Source organism: Podarcis melisellensis, assembly GCF_964234715.1.
Source record: "Podarcis melisellensis genome assembly, chromosome: 8".
Taxonomy (NCBI): Eukaryota; Metazoa; Chordata; class Lepidosauria; order Squamata; family Lacertidae; genus Podarcis; species Podarcis melisellensis.
The window spans coordinates 81,954,773-81,967,249 of NC_138540.1; the positions used below are offsets into that span (position 1 = coordinate 81,954,773).

Sequence of the window (12,477 nt, forward strand, 5' to 3'; positions counted from 1 at the left end):
TCCCCCTGGGCTTTTACATCTTTAGCTACAGGTGGATAAAATTAATTTTAAGTGGGATGATAAGGATGCATAAATGGGTCTTGCCCTGACCCAAGACACTTCACACCAGCCGGCACCATCATTCTGTTTTGCAATAGCTTGCTTCTTCGTTTGTGTTGGGGTTTGTTTTTGTTTTTTGGGAAACACAGGGGCAATCAAATGCAAAGAAGGACAAGACTTATGTCCCCTTGAATTGCTGGTAGAAGACAAAATTTTGGTAGGTGCAGCTTGCCATGCTGGGAGAAACTATCAGAGTGATATTCTCTCTTTTTGTATGATTAAGGGAATTTGCTGCCACTGGACAGTGCCGTAGCTGTGTGCTTAGAGGGCTTTAAAAAGAGATTAGGCAAATGTATGGAAGTGTTTCTGTGGCTATTCGCCACAATAGCTAAATGCAGCCTCTAGGTTCAGAGACAGAAATCATAGTCCCTGGAGTGGTCTGCTGCCTTCATGGGCTATGGGATTTCCTGAAGCGTATGACTGGAGTGGCCACTCTGGGAAACAAAATGCTGGACAAGATGGGCACTTCATTGAATTTGGCAGAGCGCTTCTTATGTTCTGATAAGACAGAGGAGCCCTGTCTTCCTTTGCAGTTGGTCACCCAGAAAGAGGACAAGAAATGCTAACATCTACAGTCTTTACCTTACAGTCAAGAAAAGGCAATTCCTACATTGCAGGCTGGAATTAAAAAGAGGACAGTGCATCTGATAAGTCTGAAGGCCCTGGGTATACAAGCACTGTTGCACCAAGAAATGGCATTCACTTCCTGCTCTGATCGCAGCTGCGAAAAGGCCTCAATTTGGGCCTGGGCTCAACTGCTGTTGTGAAACAAGCGCTGCTGGTGGACAGTGCCTGTGACCAGACCCGGCCTGCACAGCCTCTGACCCACCTAGCCAAGCACAGATGTACAGTAGCCCACAAAGGGCTCATAAAGCTTCCTGGTTGTCGGGTGGGGGCTGCCATGCACCTAGAAGACCATAATGCTTCCTTAGCTAGTTGATCATAGGATGGTGAGTCTCAAACCCTGCAGTCATGTGTTCAGCCAACTAATGTCCACAGTGCTAGAGAAGACTATCTGAGGGCAATGTGGGTGCTGTGTAAGCATTACATACTAGCAGTAGCAAAGTTCAGTATTAATCCAGCAGCTGACATCGGGGAGAGTACAATATTAAGAAAAATTCTGAGCTCCCTTAAAGCTCATGCAGTAAGCTGGCTTTCAGCTTTAACATCCTTTCTAGTTAAATGTGGCACAAACACACACACACACACACACACACACAAACCCAGACATTTTCTTGGCTCAGACAAGCAGCTGTGCCCTTACGGATGGGCAATGATTATCTGGATAACAGGACCTGACAGGTGTCAAGGAAAACAGGACCCAAAACAGCGTAGGCAACACATACCACAGGCGCAATCAGAAGGAACAGAAGAAAAGTACAGCGTTTATGGAGATGTTTGGATAAAGAAATCAGCTACAACAACACCAAGAAACCCGAGAATGATACTTTTCAAAGAAAATATGTTATCAGCTATCGTTTGGACAGGATACAACCCACCCACCCCGCTTCAGTGGCAGTCGCCTAGTAGTCTCATTCCCAAATGACACTGTGAGAGGAGCACACTGCAGGGGAAGCTTTGTAACCAACACAGGTTGCATGGGTAGGATGTACGACCTGTGTGCCAGTGTGAAACCAACTGATGGATTTCTGGATACGCCCTGAGTGGAGACGAACACATGAAAAGCATACTGCTTTCTTCTTGTCACATATCATTTGCATAATGTGCCAAGAGGATACCTCCTCTCTCTTGCTGAAAGCAACTGAAGGGTGTGGGAGTGTGAGCTGAAGGTTTTGTCTTATAATAGGAAGCAGTGAGAAGGCATAATGAAAGGAAGGCTGCTTTTCTCACAAATCACCTGGCATGCATGTGACTCGGTGTCTCAGCTCAGCCTTTGCAGGTTAGGTTTGGCAGGGATGGCCACCCACTTATAGCCTAGAACGACCACCCACTTCTTCTGCTCCCTTCTCCCACTGCTGTGTGTCAGAGGCAGAAGCAGCAAAGACTTAGATCCTGCTATGGTTCTCCAAGTCATAAAAGACAAATGCATGCATATGGTACATCACAGGGTTCAAAGCACTTCAGAACAATACCCAAGATACACTTACAGCAATCCTGTAAGGCAAGACAGTATCTTCAGATGGTAGTTGAGGGGTGCTGATGGTGAGGGGCACTTCACCAAGAAAATGCAGTGAATTTGAGACAGAGGCAAAATTTGAATTGAGGACTTCAAATCAATGCAGCAGGTTGGACTAGATGACCCTTGGTGTCCCTTCCAACTCTACAATTCTATGATTCTATGTTTCTAGTTTTTATAGTTGCCCCTGAAGAATTATTACACCAAATGTACTGGCAAATTTATCTTATGTGCACGTTTGAGGTTCTTTTTTTCCTCTTTCAGTCCTGCATTTTTTACTTTCAGCCCAAATATAAACATTGCAAAACCATATAAGAGGTTAAAACTAGCATCAGTGAAAACAGACTGAAACTGGAGCGGGTATACAATTAAGAGAGGGAGAAAGTTTTCCACAAAAACAGATTATGCACACAATGTTTGACTACCAACAAAACTGTTGGCACATGCAAATAAAATACATTGGTTTTCAAGAAGGCAGTGCAGAATCCGTCAGAGAACAAGCCCCAGATTCCTGAACTGAACAGGAATTTATAGCAAGGGGCTCTGAAATGCCATTACCCTGAGCAAAGGCTGAACGCAAGTGTTACGCGCATGCACTGCTGCTATAATCCGATTTAAAGGGGCATTTGATATTGAAAGCGAAATTAACAGCTCCAACTGTCCCTGTTTGAATCAATCACTGCTTTTACATGACAACCACTTCAATTAAGCCACACAGCCATCTGCAACAAAGCACCATGACCCACAACATATGGGCATTGTGCAACACACACACACACACACACAATCTCTCTCTCATAATCACTGACTAAGAGCTCTGGGGGCTTCTTGATACACACACAGTATTCTCACAGTATTCTCCTGCTCCACTTCTAGAGGAAGTGGCTCAGATCACGAATAAGCACAGAGGAATAAGCACAGCAAACTGCTGTACCAACTGGGAAGGCCATGGCTACTGTAGGATCTCTGTGTACACACTGAAACTCCTGCATACCTCATGAGACCTTATGAAGGGCGGGCAAGAAATCCAATAAACAAGCAATAAACCAAAAAGAGCTGCAAGGGAAACTTGATCTACTGACTTCAATGAAACCAGAAAATTGCCTAGCCCAGGGTTCCTTATATGTAGGCACAGACAACTGGATGGCTCCACTGAGTGATGCAGGATGTAATTGTGTTGTGACTGTATCTGTAGCCACCAGGCATGTCTACTAGCAGAACAGGGAACTATTGCCTCAATGAAGTCCCACCAACACAAGCGGCATTTCCTTACGGATAGGTGTCACTCTTTGTTATGGTGTTTAAACCATATGCGTGTAAAGATGTGTTCAAAAACTAATTGGTGGCCACTCAAAAGAGTCAGAAACAATTGGGGGAGGGGAATCAAGCACATCTTGCCATTTCTGTCTGTTGTGTTTTCTGCCTAAGTACCGTAAGTGGCTTATTGTTTTTTAACACTCCACAAACTCGCCATCCTCAACCCAATGCACAACTGAAACATTTGTTATTCTTATTACGTTAATTACATTTGTATACCACCCTATACCCGCAGGTCTCAGGCCAGTTCACAAGATAAAATCACAATATAAAAACACAAAACACATAACAAAAACAAGAACAACCCAATAACCCCCCCTCCCCAACACATTTTAAAAGGGCATTTGATATCAATCAGCCAAAAGCCTGTATCTGGTCTTACAGATACAGACAACTCTAATAGAATACAACATTGTCGATACAATTATGGTCTGCAGCCTCCCACCTCCCCCTACTAAAAAATAATAATAAAACCACATTTGACAATAATGTAAAATCATGACCATGGCTTACTTCAGTTGTAACACCAAACTATGGTTTGGCACCATGAGAAGGACTCTTGTCCTCTGCACTTTCTTTCATCTTCTCTGTTTCAGCTAGTTAACTTCTGCAATTAGTTAAGTATTGCTGATTATGTTATGTATATTTTATTTTCTACATAAAATAAGTACTGGTGAAAAGCAGTTACCGTTGCAGTTACATAAATCAGTAAATTATAGAAATTTTTTTCACCCTAAACCAAGGCTGCAAACCTAATTCCAACCATTACTGGTTTGTGTGAAAGAGGAAATAAGCAACTGAGGAGTGAGAACATGAAGGGAGCAGTGAGAATGTAAAATAAAGATGCAGCTGCAGTTTGGCTTTATGCATAAAGCAATCAAATGTGTATTCATTCTCCAGTATGCAATGCACTTACTATGGAAACTGTCTAAAAACTATCATTTCAAGTCTTGTCCTACTGGCCAAATGTTAAGGGGTTCATGGAAAGCAATATAATTTATGAGACCACAACTGTTCTGTCACATACACTTTCTCCCCTGTTAACTCTAACTTACCACAAATTAATTTATAAAAATACACAACTGGTGTGACCCCATCAAAACTGCTCTCTAGGGGTCATAGTAGGCCACAAGCTGAACGTGAGTCAACAGTGTGATGCAGCAGCAAAAAAAAGCTAATGTTATTCTAGCCTGCATCTAGTGTCCGGATCAAGTGAAGTGGTGGCAAAGAGGAGACAGAAGAGATATGATAGCCATCTTCAAATATATAAAGGGTTGTCACATGGAGGATGGCACAAGCTTGTTTTCTCCTGCTTCAGATGCTAGAAGCCAAACCAATGGATTTAAATTACAAGAAAGGAGACCCTGGCTAAACATCAGGGAGAACTTTCTGACAATAAGAGCTGTTCAACAGTAGAACAGACTCCCACGAGAAGTGTTAGAAACTCAGATATATAACCTAGGCACCAAACAGCTCCTAAAAGCAGAGTTACAGTCACCAAAATGGAATGCCTAGCTATCATTTTGGGGCCAGACGGTTCAAACGTCCTATTTTCCAATACAACTTTTTGTTTCCTGAAATTCATTTTGATAACGCAGATAAAATATATCAGATAGAATTCCACAGGATAGGGTATTAGTGTGTGAAAACAGTCGAGATACAAAGGATACCTAGGCATGCACCTCCACATGGTGGAGACCTCAGGCGCCAACCTGGCGCCTTGGCACCTTCACTTGGTTGAAAGTGGCCAATAAAAAAGGTAAAGGTACCCCTGCCCGCACGGGCCAGTCTTGACAGACTCTAGGGTTGTGTGCTCATCTCACTCTATAGGCCGGGAGCCAGCGCTGTCCGCAGACACTTCCAGGTCACGTGGCCAGCGTGACAAGCTGCATCTGGCGAGCCAGTGCAGCACACGGAACGCCGTTTACCTTCCCGCTGGTAAGCGGTCCCTATTTATCTACTTGCACCCGGGGGTGCTTTCGAACTGCTAGGTTGGCAGGCGCTGGGACCGAATGACGGGAGCGCACCCCGCCGCGGGGATTCGAACCGCCGACCATGCGATCGGCAAGTCCTAGGCGCTGAGGTTTTACCCACAGCGCCACCCGCGTCCCTGAAAGTGGCCAATAGCCAGGTGCAAAGTACACCTGAAACCTGGCAAATTTTGAATGGTGATTAATTCTCCTTCCTTGAAGGTTCTTAAGCAGAGTTTAGATGTCTATCTGTTATGTAGGACCTAGCTGAGATTCCTGCATTGCAAGGTCCCTTCCAACCCTTAGTTCTATGAATCTATGATAGGTAAGGCAAACCATGCACTTGGGGACAGAAAAATGACTACAGGGTCATTCTCCTTCTCCTAACATCTGTACAGCCACCTGGCGTTGCTAGCAAAAGTATTTACACATATTTTCCTTTGAGCTCAACAAGTGTAAATGCACTCAAGTTTACTTTCTTAACCTCCATTTATCTCTAAACATCCACTGATCTCAAAACAAAGATTTCAGATAAAGTAAAGAAAAAGTTGGGACAACTTTACATTCCTGTTCAATGTTCAGTTCAATGGGTGGAATTAAACATCACACTATTAGGATAGTTCTGTCAGTGGAAGCATTTCTCTTTGCGGGTGAAACACTCTTCTCTCTCCTCTCCTACCCCCATGTGCTGTTATGTGGATTCTTCCAACAACCCCTCAGAGACTATGGGACTGCAGGGGTAGGCAAGCCCCTTGGTGCTAGTGGGACTTGCTGTGTTGACTCCTGCTTGCACAGTTGTTAAGTTGACTCTGACCCTATTTCTCAGTTCTGGAAGTTCAGCACAGGTATTGTCAAAAATATTTTAAAATTTCAAAACTCCAAATACAACCTCGGAAAAACTAGAGCGACTCAGATGCTCTTACAACTGAGGGGGACCAACAAGAAGGAAAGTGCTTTGGAGGGAGATCAAGAGCTCCCAATGCAAACGTAATAATGCAAGGTTAGACAGATCCTTTGAAAAAGACATCTTAAAATGGCATACAAAACGTGCCAAAAAAAACAACGTTCTCAACGCACTTGCACAGCATGCATACCTGCAACACAATTCTAACACCATGCTCTGCCACAGAACACTTGTGGTATACACCAGTGTTTCCCAACCTTGGGCCTCCAGATGTTTTTGGCCTACAACTCCCATCATCCCTAGCTAGCAAGACCAGTGGTCAGGGATGATGGGAATTGTAGTTCAAAAACAGCTGGAGGCCCGAGGTTGGGAAACACTGGTATACACCATCCAAATGTACCCATGTGCTATCCGTAAGAAATCTTAGGATCAGGCTTTTAGATTCCAAGGAATGTGTAACTTGAAAGAGGGAAAAAAACACATGTAATAGGACATGCTCAGGAATGAAAAATTCTTACCACCAATGTAACATTATTATCAACCAGGCATTCATAAACTTTTCAGTCCTATGCATAATACTATAGTATTATTCATTATTGAAAAATGCTCAATGATAACGCATTCTCAATAATGCTAACTAGTGATATGAATTATCAATAATAATACTTCACCATTTAGCTTTTTTAAAAAAGTTATCTGAACCTAGATACTGTATTTTTAAACAATGGAGCCATCAAAACTCCACAATGCATACACTACGGCAGTGTTTGGATGCAATACTAAACCATAGTTTAGCACCACATACAAGAATAAGCCTAATTTCTCCCACCCAGGGTCAAATGCTTCTTTCCTATCCTAGCCTCCTCTAGCACAGTGTTTCCCAACCGGTGTTCCGCGGCACACTGGTGTGCCGTGAGACCTTGCCTGGTGTGCCGTGGGAGGGAGGCGGGAGAGGCGGGGCGGCGGCGGCATCTCCTGCTGGATGCAAATCCAAACATGGCGGGCGCCTCCCTCGCTCCTTTGTAGGCGGACCATCGAGAGAGAAAGAAAAGGAGGCGAAAGAGCGAGAGAAGGCGCCTGCGCGGAAAGAGGAGCGAGCAGTGCGCCTGCCCACCGCCCCTTGCTTCAAAAGAGGTCCGGGGACAGCGGGAAGCGCTGCCCCCGGACCTCTTTTGAAGCAAGGCTTTGCGGGGAGAAGCGATCTCCCCGCAGCCCCTTGCTTCAAAAGAGGTCCGGGGGCAGCGGGAAGCGCAGCACTTCTTCCCCGCTGCCCCCGGACCTCTTTTGAAGCAAGGGGCTGCGGGGAGATCGCTTCTCCCGGTGCTCCGAAGCGGGGCGGGGGGGGCGGGAACACCTGCCCCAGCCGCCCCGCTTCGGAATGCTGCTCCGAAGCGGGGCGGTGGGGCGGGAACCTCGCACCCCGCCGCCGGGCATCGGAACGATGCCCCGATGCCGGGCGGTGGGGCGGGAACCTCTCCCCCCGCCGCCCGGCATCGGAACGATGCCCCGATGCCGGGCGGTGGGGCGGGAACCTCTCCCCCCGCCGCCCGGCATCGGAACGATGCCCCGATGCCGGGCGGTGGGGCGGGAACCTCTCCCCCCGCCGCCAGGCATCGGAACGATGCCCCGATGCCGGGCGGTGGGGCGGGAACCTCTCCCCCCGCCGCCCGGCATCGGAACGATGCCCCGATGCCGGGCGGTGGGGCGGGAACCTCGCACCCTGCCGCCGGGCATCGGAACGAGGTCCTGGACCTCTTCTGAAGGCAGGCGGGGGCAAAAGTCTTTGCTCCCCCCGCCTGCCTTCCCGGGACAGCGGAGACTTCTCCGCTGCCCCGGGCGATCTTAAAATGCTGGCGGGCGGGAGCGAAGCGTTCGCTGCCGACCCCCAGCATTTTAAAATCTCCTCGGGGCAGCGGAGACTTCGCTCCCGCCTGCCAGCATTTTAAAATCGCCCCGGGACAGCAGGGGCTTTTAAAATGCTGGCGGTCGGCAGCAAAGCCCTCCTGTCCCCGGAGCTTGCGGGGCGGGAGGTGGGAAGAAGGGCTTTTCTTCCCACCGCCAGCCTTCAGAACAGCCTTCTGAAGGCTGGCAGTGGGAAGAAAAGCCCTTGTCCCCGTCCCCCCCAGCCTTCAGAAGAGGTCGGGGGACAGACTGTCCCCGGACCTGGTCTGAAGGCGGTTTCCCTAGGAACGCATTAATTGATTTTCAATGCATTCCTATGGGAAACCGTGCATTGCAAGACGAAAAACTCGCAAGACGAAGAGACTTGCGGAACGAATTAATTTCGTCTTGCGAGGCACCACTGTACTTTTTATATAGTCAATATAGGCACAGAGTTAATTTTTTTAACATTTTCTAATGGTGGTGTGCCTCGAGATTTTTTTCATGAAAGAAGTGTGCCTTTGCCCAAAAAAGGTTGGGAAACACTGCTCTAGCAGACAGAAAGAAGATGGTAAACTTCTGTTTTAGATCAACCACACTTTTAACTATATTGTCCAGGCTCTAAACCATGGTTTATCTTAACCACTGTTAGTGAAAAGACAGATTTATGCCTGGAAGTTTGCTTGTTTCCATTATCCACAGTTTAGATGAACCAGTTTGTCCAGATTTAGACAACATGGCAAGCTGTGGTTAATCAAAAGCAGAAGGTTCTGTATTTCTACTCACAGTCTACTCAAAGAAGGGGGCGAGTGCAAATTAGTTTGGCACTCTGTCTGAACCAACCTGATAAAGGTCATTTATGCAGGACTACTCTGTGCTTAGAATATCAGAAATGAACCAGGAGCCCCAGATTCAATTCTGTGCTTAGTCACAAATTCAGTGAGTGACCTTGGAAACAGTTCAGTTCTGCAGCCATAAAATGGGAACATTAGAAGCATGCCTGCACTATCTGGGGCTGATGGGAATTGTAATCCAAAATATCTTGAGGGCACCAGGTTGGGGGTGGCTGTTCTAGAACTTAGTCTGACAACTGAATTATGTTCCTGTTTTCAAGAGCAGGTCAGTGCCTATTGCTTTGTTATTTCCTAGTTCATCTTGTTGTATCAGCTTTCTGCTTTTATAGCATGCACTTACTTTTAATTGGATTGCATAGCTTTGTGTTTGTAACCCTTGATCATAAGACGTGTTGAGAGCTTTTGGTAGATAAGTGACTAAGAAAGATAAAAGGAAATATTCAGTTCTCATACTATAAACCAATTGCCGATCCTGTGAATAAAGGGACTGGCTTGGACAAGCCCAGTCCAGCTGCAAGAAGAGAAAAAGGTCTCTAGAGAAGTTGGAACTTGCTTACCATGACGCCAAGGATCTTTGGGTTCCACAGCCCCAGACACAATGTCTTCATCAGAAGGAAATGTGACATGTTTTGCACCAGGCTTCAGTTTCCCATCATCAGCAGGCAGAGAACCATGGGTTGTTTGGTCATCTTCTGGACTCTCTCTACTTGTTGCTTCCAAGCCTAAACAACAGTTCTGCGAAGAGGAGTCCAATTTTTCCTGCAAACAGTTGTTCTGTTGAGAACATTTTTCAGCAACCGTAAGGCATTCCCCGGCAGCTGTGGCCAAAGGAGGATTATTACAGGCCACCTTATTTGCCAGCGACTCTTCCTGTAGCGGATGGCTCAAAGTCTCTTTCCCCGATGGCTGCAACTGCTCCTCTGCCAGATCACAGCGCTCAGTATCTTTCAAATCCTCCTTTGAAGGACATGCAGTAGAATTGCCCACCATCTCTCTGCCAGGATGGCTCCCTAGCGTGGGAGGGCTGTGCGTGAGGTTTTCTGTATTCTGAAGATGTGCTGAAAAGTCCAAAGCCTCTTGAAGTTTTGTCCCACCTTGACTGCCGTCCACTCGAGAGACAGCCCAAGGATCAGAAGCCCTTAGCAGGCCCTCCTCTTCCTTCTGCACAGCAGGAGGTGGCAGCAGCAGCATGAGGTGGTCCCCCTCAGCAGCTTTCCCTTGCTGCTGCTGCATGGGGGAGACTTGTACACACTCCATGGCCAGGCAAGCGTGATAGGTTTCTGTCAGGGAGAGCTCTCCTTCTTCCCTTCTCATGGAGTCATTACTGAGGGGTCACCTCCTGTCTCTTTTTCACCTTCCCTCACCTGGCAAGAAAAGGCTCCCAAGGTCTCCAGACCCTTTCCTCCCAGCAATGGTGCAATGAGACCATGAATGATGAATGGGATCACCTGGAGGAGGATGCAGGAAGGACCCCTGCCTTTTTGGTACAAGAAATAGAACCTTTACTGAGGGTTGGAGGAGAGCGAGCAAGACAAAAGGGGCACTACTATAACTGGGCTTGGGTCAATTTCTGTGAAGATTTGGCAGGGCACGGAAATATTTTGCTGGTCTGGAAAATGTGGAATGCTCCCTTGCCCGTTATGTTTTTACCCAGTAGGGGTAAACAATGGAGTGTTAGTATACTGGTTGAAGGACTGATTGGAACTAACACCTGCAGAATAGAAAAAGGTCCAACAGAAAAGGAACAAAATGGGGCCAACGTCTGTTCCAGAGGCCCAGGAAAGGAAATGCACAGGTTCCTTGTGAAAGCGAGAGCTATCGTAACAGGAAACAGTCCCGTCTGAGTAGTGTGGGAAGCTTATGTGCGTGTAGACTAAAAACACCTGCAGCATAAACAGGAATAGCTGGCAGAAGAGGGCTAAAAGGACTAGTGTCAAGCTGCAGAGGAAAATAAACCTCGCAGCTGCCCCGCTTTTACAGAAACGGGTGCCTGGGTGTGCGTGGTAAGAACCAGAGAGCAATTAATGCCTCACAGGTAAGTAGGGACTCTCTGCCAAGCCTTTAAAAGGAACAAGGTGAGTGCCCGCTCTCTTTTTTGGTGTGCGTGTGCTGGGGGGAGGGATGGCAAAAGGTATAAACAAACGCTATCCTTTCGGAGGAAAGGCGATGCCTGTCAAGATATCCGGGCTAGGGGTTGGGGTAGATAAACCGTGATTAGTAATGGAAAGTCGTAGAAAGGCTCTTCGTCGGCTGCTGAGGGGTAAGAGGGCCTTTGCTGATCCTCTGGCTCAGGGCTTTGGTGGTGGCAGGCTGGGAAAGGAAAGGGAAGAGGGGAGGGCTGGCGGGGCTGCCTGAGCCGAGGCAAATACGCACCCGGCGAGGCTGCAGGGGGGAAGAAGAAGAGAAGAGGGAGCCGGTTCTTGAGTGCCGGCGGGGCCGAGGAGGGAGAGCAAAGGCGCCACACGCTCGGGACCGGCAGGGAGGGATGATGGAGGGCCGGGCAAGTGCGCGCGCGAGAGAGAGAGGCCCGTCCCGAGCGAGCGGCCCCCTCCCGCGGTGCCGCCGCTTCAGCCAGGGACGGACCCGAGAGAAGCCTCCTCGTAGTCTTCTTTCGCCGCCGCCGCCAGCAGCGAGTGTGCCAGCGGCCTGCGCATCCGCCGAGGCCCTGTCCGCGCGTGCGGGTGGAAGAGCCTCCGCGACCACAGGAGCCTCCGCGCGGGGTTTCTCGCTCCCTCGGCTAACCCAGCGGCGGTGGCGGCTCTACCTTCGTCCCCCTCAGTGGCGGCGGCTCCTCTGGCAAAACACCCACCTCACGCTCGGAGCCGACAGGGTCACGTGCCCCCGTTTCCGGCGCTCGGATTGGCTGGCCGGCGGACGGCGCTGGTTGTTTTTTTAAAACGCAGCCAAGCTTGCCCCCTCCTTTCCTTCCCACACTCACTTCTCGGCCCCCACCTTCCCTTTCGCCAGGCGACAGCCAGCTGCTTTTCAGCTACGGCACTTTCGACAACAGCGGCCTCGAGCGAAGGGGGGCGGGGCGGCGCGGGATAAACCTGCCAGTGCTGCTTTCCGCGTGGGGCGGCAAAAAGCAAATATTATATTATTATTATTAGTCGTGTTCGCATCCTCCTGCCCAAGCGGCGAAGAGGGAAATGGAAGGATGGGTGTCCTCGAATGTGCTGACGGCGAGACAGGGAATGGCGGAGCACGGAGGGCCTCCTGATCATGACGTAACGATCACGCGCTTCCCTTTCACCTTTCATCCCACCAATCGCTAGGAGGAGCGGGAGGCGGGGTGCAGGCACATGGGCCAACACT

General features: G+C 48.5%; 1 protein-coding gene across 2 annotated transcripts in view; it reads right to left on the reverse strand.

The window, feature by feature from the left end:
- The window catches only part of PPP1R37 (protein phosphatase 1 regulatory subunit 37), a 56,257-nt gene extending 44,145 nt beyond the window's left edge, over nt 1-12,112 (reverse strand). The window contains exon 1 of one of the 2 annotated variants that reach the window (XM_081921940.1): nt 9,720-12,112. In XM_081921940.1, coding sequence (XP_081778066.1) covers nt 9,720-10,476 — 757 coding nt within the window. In that variant the 5' untranslated portion in view covers nt 10,477-12,112. The remainder of the gene's footprint in view (nt 1-9,719) is intronic. The other variant, XM_081921939.1, reaches the window with a different exon arrangement.
- Between the last annotated feature and the right edge of the window lie 365 nt (nt 12,113-12,477).